Source organism: Muntiacus reevesi, chromosome 2, assembly GCF_963930625.1.
Source record: "Muntiacus reevesi chromosome 2, mMunRee1.1, whole genome shotgun sequence".
NCBI classification, from domain to species: Eukaryota; Metazoa; Chordata; class Mammalia; order Artiodactyla; family Cervidae; genus Muntiacus; species Muntiacus reevesi.
Window position 1 is genome coordinate 212860006 of NC_089250.1, and position 19318 is coordinate 212879323.

The following is a 19318-nucleotide window of genomic DNA, read 5'->3' on the forward strand; positions in this document are numbered from 1 at the left end:
CCCCAGCAGTCACTTTTGCTTTTAAAAGGAGAAGGAATTTTAACCATCACTGTTACAGACAACAAGATGGCTTTGAGGTGAGGCACCCTGCCATGGCCATTACACGGTGGGGTGAAGTGCCCTTTGAAGAGCTCAGGGTGCTGGTGGGGAGCCAGACGCCCTGTGCCCTAAAGGACCATGTGTGGAGGGAGGTGGTGTGTGCATGCGTGCATGCTGCCCTCCCCGCCCCCTGGAACTCCCTCCCAGCCCTCTGACGCCCTTACCTTGAGGGTGCTGTTCTTGGCGCTCAGCTGCTGCTCGAGCTGGGAGATCTGGCTGGCTGAATTCTCACGCAGCTTGCTGAGGTTGGCCTGGAGTCTCTGCACATCCTCCACTAGCTGGGCGATCTCCCGCTCCTTGGCGGCCAACTCAGCTTCCAGGCTGGAGCGGGTCAGCACCTCTATGGCCTGCTCCTGCGGAGGACAAAGGAGATGACAGAACCGCTCCGGCTCCGGACGGGTGCGCGGGGTCGGTCGTCAGTGCCGGTGGCCAGCTGAGGTGAAAAGCAGGCGGCGGGAAGGATGTGGATGGTGACGCGGATGAGACGGCAGCACCTCATGTCTCTGCTCAGACCCGCCCTGCCCATCGCCCTGCCCCTGCCGCCTTCCCACCTGTCTGGGAGCTGCCATCTGGATTTGTCTGTTCAACAACCATTTACCGAAGACCCACCGTGTACCAGGCACATGGCAGAGGACGAAAGGACAGAAGTCCTATCCCCATGGGGCGGGGCAGGGTGGGCCTGAAGGTGAAAGTCCCTCAGTCGTGTCCGGCTCTTTGGGAACCCATGGACTATACAGTCCATGGAATTCTCCAGGCCAGAATACCGGAGTGGGTAGCCTTTCCCTTCTCCAGCGGATCTTCCAGACCCAGGAATCGAACTGGGGTCTCCTGCACTGCAGCTGGATTCTTTACCAACCGAGCTATCAAGGCACCTTACATACGCTTATTAGCAGCACGGAGTGTGTTGGATGGTGATAAGTGCCATGAAAAAACTGAAGCAGGGACGGGGCATCTGGGGTTAATATGTCAGGAGAAACCTCATTGAGATGGTGACTTTTGAGCAAAGGCCTGAAGGAGGTGAAGGAAACGGCCCTGCTGATAATGGCTGGGGACGCCAGAGGGGAAGGTTCTGAGGACGGCTTCTGGGATGTTCCACAGCATTCGGATTTTTCTACCACAAGATGAGGTTCAGTATCCTTTTGCTTCATTACTATATTATCTAGAAGCTGAGATATCATTTGACAAGTTGATTCTCAGAGTTGGCAATTAAAAAAAAAAGCTAAAAGATGTGGAAAATGCATTATTTGGGGTTCCTTTGCTTACAAATTCTTTTGATAATTGCTGTTTTAAAAACCTTACTCCCCACTCCTCAAATTTGCTCATTTTAGAAAATATGCAAAACAGGGAAAAGATCTTTTTTAAAAGTCAAATTCATAACTCCACTTCTTAAGTAGGAGAGCAGTACTTTTGTCAGGTTTTAAAAGTAACTGTAGCGCCTGAATAATTCTGGGAGCTTGTCTGCAGGGCGGAGCGCTTCTGGGTATGACTGATGGGGGTGGGGAAGGGAGGATGGCTTAGTCCCCATGACAGCAGAGACCTGGGGGTGGCTCACCCTGCAGTCGAGAATGCCACCATTCCCGCCGAACCCCGGCCCCTGGAAATACACTGCTGCATGCCGTGGTCTGGCCTAAACTGGGGCAGGAAACTGTGGCAGCTGCAGCCCCAGTTGGCAGGGACAGCCAAGCCATCCCACATGTGACATGCCTGTCACAGGGTTCTCACTTTTGCGGACAGCTGGTCACCAGGGAAATAACGTTTCCTATCTCCCTCCTGGGAAACTACGGCCTTTACCATGTAAGAATGTGAAGCTTTGTGGGCAGTGTCTCTAGTCTGCATGACGTTGTAAAGTAAGCCCTTCGCTTCCCCTGACTTCTGGCAGATCTACCCGTGGCCCTGGGGCCCCAGTGAGCATTCTCCCGCCAACTTATTAAAGAGGCACATGCTGTCCAGATCAGTTCTGTTCAGACTGTGCTGCACGGACCGGTGCCAATTCATAAACCGTGGCCGGTACACAGTGAGACAAGCACTGAAATGGAGAATAAGCGTTTAGAAACTTTTACAGCAATCTGATTTTGCTGTGACATTTTTATTGTCTTTTGTAAAACAGTCTGCAACAGATTGGAAATTAGAAGCAAAACAAAACAAATAAAAGCGTCCTTAACCACAGAGAATTTAGGAAGCTCAGCCCTTAGACAACATGGGCAGGAACTGAAGTCAGGAGCCAAGGGACTGCAGAGAAGTCTCCCCCACAGCGAGGACAGCAGAGGGGCCTGCGGAAGAAGGGAGGGTGTGGGTGGACGGGTGAGCCTGTGGGAAGAAGAGGGGCTCTGTCTCCAGGCACAGACGCCACAGGTGGGACGGGGTGGGAGAGGCAAGGAGCAGGGCACGAGGAAGCGGTGACCGATGCTGAGGGGCCGGCTTGAAGAGGACTGAGTCTGTTGGTACCTGAAAGTGACCACTTGGGAGGGCGGCCAGGGGGCCTGGACTTAGCAGAGGGATGTGATGACAGTGATACAGGGAGGTCGGCCTCATGGCGGGGGTAGGTTGTGCCATGGTATCTAATTGAACTTATTTACCAGTCTTCCAGGGATGAGGAATGGCAGCCATAGAGACTGTGAATGTGCTCGTAGGGAAAGAATCTGTAAGACAAACCGGAAGGTGATCTGGGGTTTTCAACGGGTGAGTGCAGGTCACATCAGGGACAAGGGGCTCAGAAGACATGTGTAAAAACAGCAGCTATCAGTGTGGCCCTGGACCCACGATGGGGGCAGGGGACAGGCTGTCCCAGGGGATGGATGGCCACTCAGCTCCTGGGGCCCAGCCTGTCTTGGCCCACAAGTCAACCACGTGAATGTAGGCATGCCAATTAATTCAGGAACAGCCACAGAGTGCTTATTCGTAACAAAGCAAACATCATTCGTGTCTCACATAAATTATGTGAGATGAGATGAGGTAATATACCCTAAAGCAATGGGACCTTGGAATTAGGATAGGAACCACCACCCTCCTCTGCACCTGAATGTGTTCACTCCCATCTCAAGCACAAGGGCATCCTGTTGTCCCACCGTGTAGACACAGTGGGAAATGGAGGGAGAGCTTGACAAGGGCCTGGGAGTGGACCAGGGGCTGTGGGTGGAGGAGAGGCCCACACCTGGGTGAGGGAGGTGTGGCCTGCTGGTCTGTGGGCACCAGCTCAAAGGAGATGGTGGGACAGGGTCGGGGAGGGGTGGAAAACTGCAGGAGGTTGGCCTCTGGCAGTTCAGTAATAAGAAGTAATAACTGAGATTAATCAGTTGAGATTATTATTGAGAAATGTGGACCCAGGGGACCAGGACCAGTGCCTCCCTCGTGTCTGTCTAGGCCTTGATTAACCACACCCAAATCCCTTGGTTGTTGTTTAATCGCTAATCATGTCCAACTCTTTGTGACCTTATGGACTGTAGCCCATCAGGCTCCTTGTTCATGGGCTTCTCCAGGCAAGAATATTGGAGTGGGCTGCCATTTCTTTCTCCAGGGGCTCTTCCTAACGCAGGGATTGAACCCTCATCTCCTGCACTGCAGGCAGATTCTTTACCACTGAGCCACCAGGAAAGCCCAAATCCCTTGGGGGCTTTAGCAAACACATGGGGTCTAGCCCTGCTGTGGCGGCTGTGGTTCAGGGGCCTGGGGTAGGGCACAGGGACTCCCCAGTGACATGGATGGGGTCCAGGGTCAGGACCCGGGCTCGGACAAGCCATGGAAGGACAGAAACTGACTTCCCTCAGCCTGACAACAAGCCCCTGTGAGCACCAGCATGGGGTCCTGAGTCCGTCTTGGGGGACTTGCCAGGCTCCAGGCTCCAGATACAAGGGCCTGTGTCCCACCATACATAAGGGCACTGGGACTTGGGGGTGGGGTGTGTTTCCAAAGGGGAGAATGAATGCAGAAGCAGTAGTGGCTGAGGAAGTACCCATTAAACTCTGTCCCTTGGAACCATCTGCCTGCCTGCTGACCCGCTTGTGTGGACCCTCGCAGGTCACATAAATCCTCTCACAGAGACCAGAACACGAAGACCGGACAGAAGATGCCAGATAATGATCTCTGCTACCCTGCAGCCATTTTCAGGTGAAATACGAGAAAGATACAAGAGTGTTACTCAATGTGCGGGAAAGCTGATGTGCGATGACGGTGGGCCGGGATCCCAGCCTGCGAGGCAAACGCTTGGAGTCTAGGCTGACCTCTCCAGGGAGAGCCGAGGGACTGGGAGGCTCCGTTTCCCTTCCTCCTCATCACCCTGCTATTCCTGCCAATGCCAAGTGGCCAATGTAGGTGGACTCCATCCGGTTCGTTCACCTGATGGACAGGCGTTTAGGTTCAGGGCAGCATCAGGTGTGGGGCATCAGAGCCCCGAACTAACGTTTTCCTGTAAATACTTGCCAAAGAGCCTGCATATCTCCTGTCTCCTTGAGTGTGCACGAGTGTGCCCCCATCCAGGGTGGCTGTATGGAGGGAGAAGAAGGGGTGGACTTTGGAGCAAGACAACCTTGGGCTCACATTCCAACTCGGTCATGTTTTAGCTGTGTGACCCTGGGCAGATGACTTAACTCTTCTGAGCCTGTTTCCTCACATACAAAATGAAGGCAACAAAACTGTCCTCTAACGACCGCGGCATCATGAGGCAGAGATGAGATAACAGTTAGGAGCCCTGCACGGCCCCTCAGGCGGGAGAAGCAGCGCCTCCCAGAATCGGAGATTCCACTAAGACCCCAGTGGCCCGGGATCTTTGGCTTCTGCTGGATCTATAGCCTCGACTGTTTCTCTGCTGAGTTCTGCCAGCCAAGCCCCACAGACTTTGTGCCGCTGGCCCGGTTTCCTATGTTTGCTCATTCGCTCCCCGACTGGCTGGGGCTGGAGCTGCCGAGCTACGTGGGAACGCGCCCCCGAGGGGGGCCCTGGCAGGCTCGCTAGCGGGAGACTGAAGCGGTGCCATGTAAACACTGCACTTAGCCGACGATGAAGTGTCTAAGCACCCCGAGGATCCACAGCTTACTCTACCTGCACAAACACTCACTTCCTTCCGAAATGTTTTGGTTGCTACAGTGCAGGACTGGGCCAGGAACCCTCTCAATCACAGCTTGTAGCTCAGGGGCCCCGTGTGGGCACAGGAGGCATGGTCTTCTCTTGAGGGCCCCAAGCGACCACAGAGGCCGGGAGAAGCTGTGTAGACGCCATCCTCGACGGCTTCCTCCCGCCATGGCCGTGGGGCTGGGTCCCGTCCAGGTGAACTTGGACGAGGGGCCGTTTTGGGCAAAATTAATACCAGAGTCCATTTAGTACAAAGGCTGTGATGGTGCCTTAAATGGAAAATTTTTCTCTGTATCCTGAAACGCTTAACTCATGTTTTAGTTAAATGTGAACTTAAAATCTCGTCTTACAAGGGGTCCTCACACTAAAGCTTTGCTTTGGATCCGTTCCTGGGGAATAATTTTAAAGCTCTGGTCTGGGGTGGATGCAGCCCCTGCTCAAGCCCTGGTTTGGACACTGGGGCCGAACATTCTGGGACGAGGGGTTTGCGTCCAGGGAGCTTCCATTTCCTCATCTATATAAAGAAATGACAACGCCCCGCTTCACGGGCTGGGTGGTAGAGAGGCTGTCAGAGTGATGTGCCACCTCATTACAGCAGGACGTCTCCCCCTCGACTGTCCTCTCCACGGGGAGGGCCTTGCTCGTCCCTCCTGGCATTCCCAGTGTCCACTGCGGGTCCCAGCTCACAGCAAGGGCTCTCCAACTGTCTGTTAAGTGAAAGTACAGGGGCTTCCCTGGTGGTCCAGGGGCTAAGACTTTGCCTTCCAAGGCAGAGGGTGTGGGTTCGATCCCTGGTCGGGGAACTAAGATCCCGCATGCCTTGTGGCCAAAAAACCAGAACATAAAAACAGAAGTAATGTTGTAACAAAGTCAATGAAAACTTTAAAACTAGTCCAAGTCAGAAAAGAAAAAAAAAGAACTTAAGAAAAAATAAATAAAAGGATACCGACAAGTGTGATTCACCCATCATAGGCTGTCAAAGCTGAGGGGTCCTCAGGATCACTTCCTCCTTACCCTGCACGCCAGGAAACTCAGGCCTGGTAAGGGTTATCACCTGAGTTCACATCACTGGATGTGAACTAGTGATGGAGCTGGCTTGGAAACTGGGGCTCCTGGACCAGAGCGCTGATGCTGACCACAGAAGACTCGCCACTAAGGTTGTCGGATGACGGATTATGTGGCGGGACTGGCCTCGCTCAGAGTAATTTCCAGAACCCTGGTGAAAACCTCTTTTATGGACGGTGCCACTGAGACTCAGGGAGGTTAAGCCACTTGCCCCAAGTAACACAGCAGACAAACTGCAGAGCTGGGGTTGGAACCCAGGGGTTTGGTTCCAGGGCCGACGGTCGCTGCACGGCACTGAAGTGTCTGGAATCCAATAGTTCAAAGCTGCCCTGATTGAGCTGGGAAAGTTCCAGCTAAAAGCAGTTTCCATTAATCTTAGGAAAATCAAGAGGCAGAGGACTGAGAGGTGTGTGCCTGGCTCCTCGGGATCGCGTGCACGTTGGGCGAGGTCCAGACTATCACGCAGACGCAGAGTGGGTTGCTGTGTGATCATCTCCCTTGTTCCCCACCCCCACTCCCATCATGAAGCACTTTTTTACTCTGGAAGGACATGTCCAGAAGAAGACCAAATCTCCAAGCTTCCTGTGCAGTGTCGTTAAGCCTTCAGCTTGTGAGTGCCGCCCATCTGCCAGCAGCAGCCCCCCAACCCCCACCAGCCTAAGCGGGAGGATGCTCTCTGCGGGCTCTGCGCCGGGTGGCATCACCCTGACCACCAGCACCAACGCACCACCAGCAAAGCTCCCCCTCTGCCTCAAACAGTTTCCACCCCCAGACTGTCACAAGCATACTCCACCAAGACAGCGGGACTATTTCAAATATTATCCCCGCCAAAGGGATGCTCTACAGACAAAGGAGAAAGTGGCTGTAACACAGAGGTGCGGATGCAGGGCGACAGGGGCCCTGGGGCTGGGCTACCCACCACGTCTGGCGCCTTCTGGATCTGGGAGGCCAGCTGGAGAGAGTGGTTGGCCGACGAGAGCTGCTCCCTCAAGGTCTCCGCCTCTCTTTGAGCCACCTCTGCCCTCTGAAGGAAAAGAAAAGGGTGGAAAGAGAAAGTACATTCGGTTTAACAACTGACAATTATTACAAGAACATTCATCAATTCATGCCTGACTGACTATAATTGATTTTCCTAAACACTCAACCTAATAAATGCTAGAAAAAAAACACAGAGAATGTGATGGATTTTTATTTTAAACAGTACAAGGAAGAAATAATTGAGCGATTATGACAGTAATTTAACGCTAGGAGCAAGGAATCCCCTGCTGATACTAGCGCTCCGGCCCACTGAATTTCCCAGACTGAATAAATACAAGTGGAAATGGAGTCTTTTGATTCAATTTCTTTCTATTCTCATAGACCAAGAAGATTTTATTGCAGGATTACTCCTGGGAGTAATTCTCACGGGTAAACAGTGAATTAAAGACACTCTGGCCATTCTCCTCCTGAAAACACGCACAATGTTGTGGTTGTTTTCCTCTAGCAAGTATTTCCATAAACGGACGGGGTGTAAATGCCACTTCTTTTGTGAGGACCAGGCTTATTTCAACATATTTAACCCTTCACCCAACCAAGCTTTCTAACGCCGAGGCTGGCCATTTCCAGCCAGCCAGGCTAGCAAGGCATTGCTTGGGGGGCGAGGATGAACAGAGGTGCCCACGAGGAGGAGGCTGAAGGAGAAACAAGTGGATGCTTCTGTCCTTTGCTGTAGTTCCAGGACAAGGACACCAGTGCCCCTGGACAGCTCACCGGGATGTCCCACTGGCTGGCGAGGACAGTCACTCCCATGCCTGTCACCTAAGAGGGCACCACGGGGCAGTGGGCAGGAGCTGGGCCTTTGGGATCAGGGGATGAGGACAGGGTACATAGCTCAGCTCACCAAGCCTCCACCTTCCCATCTGTAAAATGGGAACACTCTCTCCCTCCCAGAGACTTTTCAAGGATTAACACCCAGAAGTACACTTGTCCAGAAGTGCTTTGTTGATGGGCTCGTCCCAATTTGACAGTTATGACTGAGACGACACGCAAAGACAGGTGGGAAGCAGTCACTAACTGATGCTGGGCACACGGTCTGAGGTGTGATCGCTGCTTCTTTCTACCAGTCGTACATGCTGCTCACAGAAAAGATGAACAAGAAGAGCCTGGCTGAGTAAGGCTATTTCGTGTGTTTTATTGTATGGTGTGACAGCGTGTACCTACTAATTGCTAAGAAAGAATTTTTGAAAAGAGAAGTACAAAGTTATCCTGCCCAGTACTCGCCGATCTGTCTAGATGTATGAGGATGGGGTTTGGCAGCCTCGAGCGGTCCTGTGAGGGCAGTGTGGCCCTGTCTGCTCGGCATCCAGACAAATTACGGTATTTCTAACAGTGGCTACTCCCACTCAGGGTGGTGCTGGAGGCTGCCTGCCATGCTGCTCCAGGAGCTCTTGGAATTGCACTCCATCTAATTCCCACAGTGCCTGGCCAGGCCTGTCTGTGCTCGAGCAGCCGCCTCCCACCCTCTGCTGCAAACTGTCCTGAGGCGCCCATGTTAGGAAAGGCAGCAATATGACCAGTGTGGCCAAGATGCTGGTGGGCGGGAGTGGGGGAGTGGGGGGCTCGTGGGTGATGATAACTGCAGGAATGACTCCCCTCTGGTGAAAAAGATTTCCTCCTGAGTTTGTTCCCAGATGGGCCACGCCACGTGTTTTCTAATACTCAAGTCAAGTTCCTGAACATGTTCTGGAGGAGGAAATGGCAACCCACTCCTGTATTCTTGCCTGGAGAATTCCATGGACAGAGGAGCTTGGCGGGCTACAGTCCGTGGGGTTGCAAAGAGTTGGACATGACTGAATCCCCGCACACACTAAGAAGTTTACTCTTGTCTTTCTCCTCAGTTACACTTTTGGGCATAAAATCTCCATGGCTCTGCAGCTAATCCCGCACAAAGCTGAACAACTGGAAATCAAAACAGGCCTCAGAGCCGGTGGAGGAGAGAGTGGAGGCCAGGAGCTGCTGCAGTGAGTGAACCTCTGTAGCTGTAGACGTAGCCCCACCGTCAGCGGCTGAGGTGGAAGGAAGGGGTGCTATGCTGGGTTGGCTCCTTGACATCACTTATTTCCAGGGTCTGCTGTTCGCCCCTCGACCACAGTTCAACCGGATGAAACTTTGTTTCTAGAACCGGAACCAACAACGAGAGGGGCGGGCTCTGGGGCTGGTTTCTGATCCGCATGCCCAGACATGGGGCCGTGGGTGCGGGAGACACGCAGCTCCTTGTCCCCACTGATGGTAGCCTCCTCGTCCTCTCTGCAGAGGCAGAGCCAGGGCCGAGGCTGGGCTCCCGAGCTGGTGGCACCATGGATGTGATTCAACGGCCCCCCACGTGAGGACAGAGCCTGGCCAAGCCTGGGCTGCCCTCCTGAGAGATCTGCTGGTTGTTTCTTACTCTCTGTCCTTTTCTGAGAAGTGAGGGCAAATGCTGGAAGCACAGGGAAAGCAAATGGGAGTGGGGCAGGGAGCGGGGAGCATGTGAATGAATGAGGGTTTTGCTGTGCATTGTGGTGGTAACTCCGTCCATAGAGATAGATAGGGCTGCCCCGCAGGACGACCAAGGAGATAACACAAGCTGGGTGCCTAGCAGCACCTACCCCGGGGTGAGAGGCATCCAGTGAGGAAGGATGAGTACTATTATTTTGGCCTCCTGGAATGGACTGCCTCAGGTGGCAATTATACTTTCCTTACCTTTAAAATGAGGACAGTTTTTTAAAATTTAAAATCTTAAAAGTTTCAGGGGACAATTACGAGAGACCGAAGCTCATCTTCAGGTGAAACTCTAGTTCTCTTTAGCTGTCTGTGACCAGGAAGGCAGGATGCTTTGTTGGCTGTGGGCACTTTGTTTCAAGAATTCTGTTAGTCGAGCCAGCACAGGGCAGTGACGATTCCGCACATATGACACTGGCTCGGGCGGCTGCAGCCCGAGGCGGGGGCGGGGGGCGGGGGCTGGTGATACCGGTCTTGGCCTGGTGTGGAACATGAGCCCCGGGCCCCGGGCAAGATGGCTGTGCTCCCAAGTTCTCTCAAGGGGTGTGTCTCCTCCCCCAGAAACAAGGCTGGAAAGTGAGGGAATCCTCCCCACCTCCCCCTTCGGGCAGGCTTTCCTGTTTACCCATTTAAGGTGTGGCCTTGAGGTCCCTGGTTTTATACGGTTGATAGTGGTGGTGGAGGTGGTGTGTCTCTGATCTAGCCTTCTGCCCAACCTGGCCCCAGGCTCAGGGATACCAGAGCTGAGCAAATCCCTCCAGGGACGCGGCAGCCACAGGCGTGGCTGGGAACGTGGTCTGAGGGAAGGCTGTCCCCCCTGCAGGACCTTCCCAAGGCTGCTGAAGCAAACTCCCACACATTGAGTTTATTACGTCCCACAAGTTGATCACGTCACTATTCTGAGGTCAGGCATCCGCTACGGGGCTCACTGGGGTAAGATCAAGGTGCTGGCAGGGTTGGGCCCTTCCTGAGCCTCCGGGGGAGGATCTGTGTTCTGGCTGTTTCCAGCTCATAGAGGATGCCCGCATTCCTTGGCTTGTGGCCCCTTCCTCACTGTGGCCTTCAGCACCTGCAGTGGCCAATCGAATCCTTGCATCCCCTCACTCTGACCCCTCTGCCTCCCTCTCTGCCTCTGCAGACCCTGGTGACTATGGAGGGCCCACCTGTGTAATCTCACATCTCAAGGTCAGCAGATTAACAGGCCCGACTCTGCTCTGCAGGTAAGTGAACATACCCGCAGGTTTGTAGAGTTTGGGATTTGGACATCTTCGGGGGAGGTTCTCCTGGCCGCCATATTCCTCGAGTATAAATAACACATTTGGACCATTTCTGGGAGAAGGCAAGGTCTCCTTGGGGATGACCCTTCAACTTGTTTCCCTCCAGGCCCTGGACTCTTGAAGAAGAGAAAGGGAGCAAGACTACAAAGACCAGTGATCAACTTTCCAAGGGAACAGATGCCATCGCTCTGTAAAGCACACAGCTAATTTCAGGTCACCCTTCCAAAGCAGCACCACCCAGTGCTGTGGGGGACAGCTAGGGCCAGAGGTGGCCCCACTTCAGTGATGTTATTATTGGAGGAAGGTCAGAAAAGCCCACCGGGAGATTAATTGCCATGTGTCCCAAGCTGGCCCCGTACTGGTGGCTGGAGTCCCGTCCAGCCTTCCTGCCTGTGTTTCTGGGGGATTCGATGGATATTGATTTGAACTTCTCCTTTCAAGGGTCAGCCAGGCTGAAAGCTGGACCTAACTCAATGCCATATAAACCCAACTCCTATAAACTTAAGACTGTCACAGTCTGCTGACTGCTGAGTCATGATTTCAGAAAAGCCAGAAGAGCAAATTTCCCTACCTCTTTCTGCCCCCAAAGCTCTGAACTTTCTGTTGTTGTTTTTAGTCTGTAAGTCGTGTCTGACTCTTTGTGACCCCTTGGACTGTAGCCTGCCAGGCTCCTCTGTCCATGGAATTTCCCAGGCAAGAATACTGGGGTGGGTTGCCATTTCCTTCTCCAGGGGATCTTCCCAACCCAGGGATTGAACCCGGGTCTCTTGCACTGCAGGTGGATTCTTTACTGCTGAGCCACCTGGGAAGCCCCTCTGAACCTTAACAGTCACCAGTAAAGACAGTATTAATACAAGCATCTCAAAGCTGAACAAATAGGTGTAAATAAACCCGGCTCCTAATCGCCTGGTGCTGATTCTCTTCCACTTTTCCTCACTAGAAACAGAAGTACTTTAGCTATAAAATAGAGCTTCAGGTCTCAGTAGAATGTTTTGACTATAAACCCAGTGCAAAAATAATGTTATATGCCAATGAACTAGCAAATTGCTCCTCCCGGGGCTCTCCCCTGATGGGAAAGGCACAGAACCAGATGTCTGGCTGTGCCCGCCCTGGTGCAGCTCCCGGTGCCCCTCCTCCCTCCTGCTTCCGCCTCCGCCTTGTCGCAGTGGGGCAGAGCCGCTGCACAGCCCTGCCCTGATCCATCTCAGCAGCTGCTCACTGCTCTCCTGGCTTCCGGTCCTTTCACTCCCCTCCGCTCTCCAACGTCTAGCCAGAGCAATCCTTCTAGAACCCAAATCCGGCGTCTCACTCCTGCCTGTGACGCTCCACTGTTCTCAGGATGAGGCCCCCTGCCCCAAACCTGGCTGGACCCCCTCCTCTGGGCCCACGTTCCCAAAGTGGCTTTTAGCAACAGCCTGGAACCCTTGAGTGCTTCCTCGTCCTCCTGGGTGCCCTCCTCCCTGTCTACCCAGGAAGTTTTTCTCCTCATTGAGTCACCCTTGTCAACCTGCTGAGTCACTGAGTCCAAGCACTTTCTGTTTGCTCTGTGTCTGATCCTCCACCTCACATGCTCAGCGAGGTCTGGCCCATATCTGCTCACATAGCTCTTGACGGGGAGCTCACTCCTTTCCAAGGCATCTCCAGGTACCTCTGGAGACTCATTGTTAAGAACAAGCTTCCCTGCATGGGATGAGGGGAGCTCCCTCCCATTAGCCTCTGCCCTCAGCCATGACAAAGCCCGACCCCTTCCCTGGCCAGTCCTGGAGAGCTGCAAGGCCAGAATCCACAACTACCACCCTAGGCCTTCCCCTTTCTGATCTCTTAACATCCCAAGTTCCCCATGTGTCAAGTCCCTCTGTTTTCTTTCTCTGCTCCCCAAAGAATAAAGATGTCCCCAAACCTCCTGGTTTCCCTCCTTGAGGGTCCCTTCCCCATCCTGGCCAAGGAGTGGACCCTGAAAACACTCCCTGAATGCCTGCCTTCCTTCCAGGTTTCTAGGATGAATGACAATTCCCTGGGCATGGACTAATTGCTACAGATGGGTGCTGAATCATCACCTCCTTCATTCCAGAGACTATTTCTATTAATGCAGCCCGAGGTTGCATTAATCTCCTTTGGCAGGCATATCCGGCTATGAACACGACCTGAATGGTTGGTTAGACTCTCCTATACCTCCCCATACCTTCACCATGCTGGTACTTCCCTAGGGTGGGACTTTGGAATTCTCCCTGTGAATCTGGCTATGTTAGCAACTACAGAGCACGAATTAAGGCACTCACTTCCAGGCATGTGTGCATGCATGCTCAGGCATGTCCATTTCTTTGTGACCCCATGGACTGTAACCTGCTAGGCTCCTCTGTTCATGACATCTCCCTCTCCAGGGGATCCTCCTGACTTCAGGGATCGAACCCACGCCTCCTGCACTGGCAGGAGGATTCTTTTGCCACTGAGCCATGCAGGAAGCCCCCCACTTCCGGGCATTTTACCTCTGATTCTACAAATAATCCTGCAGAGGAAGTGCAGGCAGACCTCCTTTTATCGTGCTTCTCTTTATTGTGCTATCCAAACACTGCTTTTTACAAATTGAAGGTTGGAGGCAATCCTATTTTTCCAATAGCTTTCTTTTAAAATTAAGGTATGCGTGTTCATTATTTGTTCGGACATACTGCTATTGCACACTTAACAGACTTGCAGTGTAGCATAAACATAAATTTTATATGTACTGGGAAGCTGAAACATTTGAGTGACTTGCATTGTGATACCCGCTCTGCTGTGGTGGCCTCGAACCTGAAATCTCTCTGAGGTCTACCTTGCACTCGCTATCATTCCCTCCCTCCCTCCTGTTCTCTCGAACATTAACAAGTTTTTTTTTTTTTAATTAAAAAAATTAAATTATGGTAAATTACAATCCCATAAAATACACCATCTTAACCATTTTTAAGTATAGATTTTATAGTAGTGTTAAGCATGTTCGCATTGTCGGGCAACCATCTCTAAAACTTCTTCATCTTGCAGAACTGAAAGTCTTTCCCTATTAAACACTATAATTCCCCATTCCCCCAGCCCCTGATACCCACCCTTCTACTGTCTATGAATTTGATGACTGTAGGGACCTCATATAGAAGGAATCACATAGTATTTGTTTTCTTTTTTTTTTGTGACTGGGTTAATTTTCCTTGGCATAAGATCTGCAAAGTTAATCTTTTTCTTTTCTTTTTTAAAGAAACATAAGCAGTGAAGAGACTTGTCCAAGGCCGCACAGCCAGGAAGTACTGAGTGGGGACCTGAGCAAACTGCCACCTTGGTGGCGGCACCTTCTGCAGGCTCCCACCCGGTGTCTCTGAGGACCCAGAGCCAGCCAGGGCCTTCGGCATTTTGAGAAAAGTGCACCTCTGCCAAATATGCTTCATACCTGAGGACTAATTGGAGCCTGAGCACTTGATATGCACAGAATCGGGTTAGCTAACAAACCAGAGCTTAACCCAGAGTGCCTTCAGAAGGGGAGGCTGGCCCAGGATCAGCCAGGGGGAGAGAGTGGGTGGGTGGAAATTTGAGAAATGCGAGTGACAGTCCTGTGACAGGGAAGCTTATCAAGTGTGGTCTCTGCAGAGTTGAGCAGTGCTACCTGAATAAGAACAAAGGGGCCAAAGTAAAGTAGCTTACAGTAAATTAAGGCAAATAAATGCTTGGGCACCTTTGTGAACTGGAGCACAAGTAGTGCTTTAGGGCCGGGAGCTGAATGGGTGTTTGGGGGAATTTGAAAGAAAGGCGAAATGAGCCCTTGGGCTCCAGCCCTGTTTCTGAGTGTGGTGAAGAGCCTAAGCTCCAGGCGTGACCCTGCAACTGACTGGCTGCTGGCCTCAGTTTGCTCACTTGTAAAATGGGAGTCATAACCACACTGATCTTGGTGGAAACCGGTGAGGTTTAAGGGGCTTGGTTCATGTGAAGTGTTCGGAACAGAGCCAGGCACAAGGCAAGTTACTCAAGAATGGTCAGCTCTTCTCCTTGTGACCAGCAAAGTTACTACACAAACATGCTGCCTGGGACTTCCCTGGCAGTCTAGGGGTTAAAACTGCACTTCCAATGCAGGGAACACGGGTTCAATCCCTGGTCAGGGAACTAAGATCTCACATGCTGTGTAGAATGGCCAGTAAGTAAATACATTAAATTGAATTACTTTAAAGATGCTACCTGGGGTGATGCAGTCCGGGCCTCTCTACTGAGCACCCCCCATGGATCAGGCCTAGGACCCTCCGAAAGGAGAAAGGAATCCAGACTACCTATGTCCGTTCTCCTGCATAAACTGACTTTCACATTTCAGTCAGAGCTCAGGGTATTTTCATGAGCTAAAGATCAAACAAGGATGCTCTTTCCTGAACGTCTGCCAAGGGGTTAGGAACGCCAGCTGGGAGGCAGTCATGCTGTGGGACCCTCAAAAGGCAGAGAGCTGAGACTGCAGATTCGAGAGGGGCTCCCCTAAGCTTCCCTGTGCTTGGGGTGGCCCGGCTGTAAAACTAAGTGGAGAGAGGCCACGACTGCCCGTGCATGGCCTTCTGGGGCTGAGAAACCTAACCCAGCTCTGGCTGCTTCTCTCCACTAAAAAAATAGACTAGAAGAAAATAAAATAAAAGGGGGAGACTCCTTCCTTTTCAAAGCAGTAGCACCATTTACTGAAGCAAAATCTTTTCGTCTTCTGCAGAGTTCCTGGGGAAGGGCCGGGCTTGGCAGGGTGGCAGCTCCGTATTTATTGCCATGGGATGTGCGTGTGTGGGCCAAGTCTCTGTGACCCCATGGACTGTGGCCCACCAGGCTCCTCTGCCCACTGGATTCTCCAGGCAAGAACACTGGAGTGGGTTGCCATGTCCTCCTTCAGAGGATCTTTCCAACCCAGGGATGGAACCCATGTCTGTATGTCTCCTGCATTGGCAGCTGGGTCCTTTGCTACTGGCCCCACCTGGGAAGTCCCGTTTAGAGGACACTGTGTGCCTATTCTGTGTGGGACACAGTGCTGGGGGCACTTTCCACAAACGTGGATGACGACTGTGATGACTAAGAATCAGACGGGAGGGTCTGCTGGCTGACAGCCCTCTCCAGGGCAAGCGGCTCAACCAGTTAGAAGGTGGAGGCACAGACTCTGCTGCGGGGCTGACGTGCTGGCCTGAACGCCGCTGCTTAACAGCTGTCACGGGGACAGCGTGGAGACTTAAGAGATGGATGAGGGAAAGAAAAAGCGTCACCACAGGGTGCCTGGGGTGCAGGGACTGTATCAGAGACTTTCACAAGGAAATCACACCTGGGACTTCTCACATATAGCTCGTGGCATCAAAAAAGCATCAACCTTGATAGGTGTATGTGGAAAATACAAGACTAACTGGCTTCCTGACTTAGAGAGAAGCCCCTTCCGTGAGGACAGAAAGGGCTATCTATGCTCTTGTGACTTTAAGTCTGAAGCTGTCAAACATCCTACCTGGTTTGCTCTTTCAAGGTCCGTCATGATCATTTCAATTTCGTCGGCCCTGGGGAGGTGAGAGGGAGAAAGCAGGTTAGTCGATGGGCGAGGCAGGCTCAGGGGCCACCACTATTCCCAACTTGGCAGCGTGGCCCATGGGCACACAGGCCAGGCCAGTGTCAGGGCGGGGCCTGCAGACCTGCGAGGGGACACGGATGCCTGGGCTTACATTGAGGGAAAGAGCCTGTGTGCTCTTGAGGGGCACCCAGTCTCTTTGGGGAGACAGTGCCTCCTGCCAAGAGAGCCCTGAACAGAGCTCTGAACAGAGAGCTCTGGTAAAACAGAGGAATCAGAGATGGATTCTCCTTGAGGGAGGGAATCAGGAAGGTTTCAGAGGAGGTGATATGAGAACTGGGTTTTGAAGGATGATTCGAAGTTTGCCAGGACTGAGAGAACCACGGACAGGTAGGGGAGGTGGGGAGAGGCTGGGGGGCTCTGCAGTTTTCACCATGAACCAGCTGAGTCACCGTCACCTCCCATCTCCGAGCCTGCTCACACACAGGAAGTTGCCAGGTGCTTTTTTTTTTTCTGTTCTGAAAGTCCTTTCTTGAGTAATTTGAAGGCACATACATGCTTCCAACATACAACATCATGAGAGAGAGAGGAACCATGCTCAGAGTTCTACTGAGAAGGACAATTCCAAAAGTCTGTGGCAGGTTTGAACAGAACTCCCAGGGAGTCGCTGCCCCAGACAGGTCCCGATGGTGGCCCCAGTGAGGATGTCAAGGTCAAGACTGCTACCTATGAAAGGTTCAGGAGCCCCCGTGAAAGAGGGGATGGAACATTACATCATGGACTCCCTCTGGCTGGGGCCGCCTCACTCCATGACCTGTGGGGACCTGAGCTGGCTCTGCCATCTGCAGGACTCAGGCCCACCCCTCCCTGCTGGACTGCTTGCGTGCTGGGCTCCCTTGGTTGTCCTTCTGCATCGAGGCTCTTGGCCCCCACCCACAGCCCTGTGCTCCAAAGCTCCCACCACGTCTGGACCCCTATGCAGCCTGGACCTGTACTGCCTGGCCCATCACTCTCCACCTCTGGGAGCCTCGTCCCCTACTTCCGCCCCTCCCCCAACCCTGCCAGTGGCTCCATCTCAGGGGGCAGCAGTCTCCCAACCAGTGTACGTCTCCTCCACCTGCTGGGACAGGGGTTGGTGTTAAGCCGATGGTCAGGGTCCTGAATGCAACTGGTCCTTCCAGTGATGGGCTGGTCGGCCAGTCTACCCGCTGGGGCAGGTCAGGGCACCCGGACAGGCTGACTCCAGGGTTCTTTTGTTCCCCAAACCTGCTACTCTGGTCCTAACCACCCACCCTTAATACAGAGAGTGGGACGAGCTACTCAGGCCCTGGCCGGTCTGTTTTTGCTATTTGCTGCATCGTGTGTTCCCTCCTACGGCCCTGAGCCTTTCCCAGCCTTTAGGCATGCCCTGCGATTCCAGGCAATCTCATCAACTCTCAGCGCTCTGAACAAGGTAACAGACGCCTGGTCATCGGGTTCACAGATCGTGGTAACCTGTCTGAAATAGTATCCTGCCTTCAGACTCGTCAGAGAAAAGTCCGAAACATCTCATCAAATGGCCTGATTAAATGAAGTTATTTTTAGGACAACTTGGTGAAGGAGGCAGTGTCTCAAAGACAAACACTCAAACTGGGGCCCCGCAGGGAAATGCTGGGGGCTGGGGGTGGGGCTGGGGGTAGGCCTGGGGTGGCTTCAATTGGGAAACATCTCCCTGCACCATCTCAAAAGGAAACCTCTAGGATATCAGAGAGAAACTGCCGTGACTCCGGAGGGTAAAACCATCATGAAAGTGTTAAGATCTGCTGTGAAAGAAAAGGGGACTTGACGGTCAGAACTGAAAACTGTCTAGACAACCTGCTGATGAAGCACAAACTTCATTGTGTATGCAAAACAATAAAAAGTTAACAAACTTCTCCTAAGGCAAATCACTACTTTTAAATGCAGTTTTGAACTTAAATCAGTTATTCACTACTTATTCACCAAGTCCAGATCCACGTGGCCACCCGCCCAGCCTGCCAGCTGCTGGCATCATTCTGACACTCACTCACTTGGTCCACGAATGTTTCGAGACACCTACAAGCTCCCCGGCCACAGGACGGGTGCAGGCAGACGTGGCTCCTATAAAGTCCACCGGGGCTGCATTTACAAGAGGCAGACAGAAACGCTTGGCTACTGAACACCCAAAACAAGACCTCCAGGTGCCCTGTCTCCCTTCTCTCTGGAGCTCGTTGGGGAGCTGGTGGCTGCAGGGCCCAGGAGGTGGGCGGGGAACGGCCGGGGCTGGATGAGTCAGGGAGGGTTTCCTGAATTTCTCCTGTTATATCTTCCATGAACCCCTTCCTCTTTACTTTTGGCTAAGTTATCTCTGTTTTAGATATTCTTCTGCTCAGTTTGGCTCTCCCATTATCTGGCTACTGTCGGCATACCTACTTCCGCCCTTCACATTGTCCAAACTTTCCCTCCATTTGCTGTGTCCTGATCCTCTCCTGCCTCTCTGGATGGTTCTTCAGCTTGATCCCCTGTACCTGTGCTCAGCCTGGGATCTGTCTCTTTTCTCTGCTTCCTTGGTTTAGTTTTTCTGTCTCTCATTCCCACTCCCTTCATTATTAAGTTATTCCTTGGTTTTGCTGTATGTTTCCTCGAGTGTATTTCTTACACTTATTTCATATGACGGGCCCATCTGACTGCCTTCCAGAGAGGGCTGTCCTCCTCTGGGGCTGTTTTCCCTGGGGTTACCAGCTACTCTTCCTGGCAGTGTACACAGCGGGGT

At 52.6% G+C, this 19318-nt stretch overlaps 1 protein-coding gene across 7 annotated transcripts in view; it reads right to left on the bottom strand.

Moving 5' to 3' along the window:
• CUX1 (cut like homeobox 1) overlaps positions 1-19318 on the bottom strand; it is a 347907-nt gene that overhangs the window by 85924 nt on the left and 242665 nt on the right. For 5 of the 7 annotated variants that reach the window (XM_065924889.1, XM_065924892.1, XM_065924888.1 and 2 more), the window contains exons 9-11: positions 16492-16540; positions 7148-7252; positions 264-452 (exon numbers count right to left, since the gene is read on the bottom strand). In XM_065924889.1, the coding sequence (XP_065780961.1) occupies positions 264-452; positions 7148-7252; positions 16492-16540 (343 nt within the window). The remainder of the gene's footprint in view (positions 1-263; positions 453-7147; positions 7253-16491; positions 16541-19318) is intronic. The other 2 variants (XM_065924891.1, XM_065924886.1) reach the window with 1 other exon arrangement.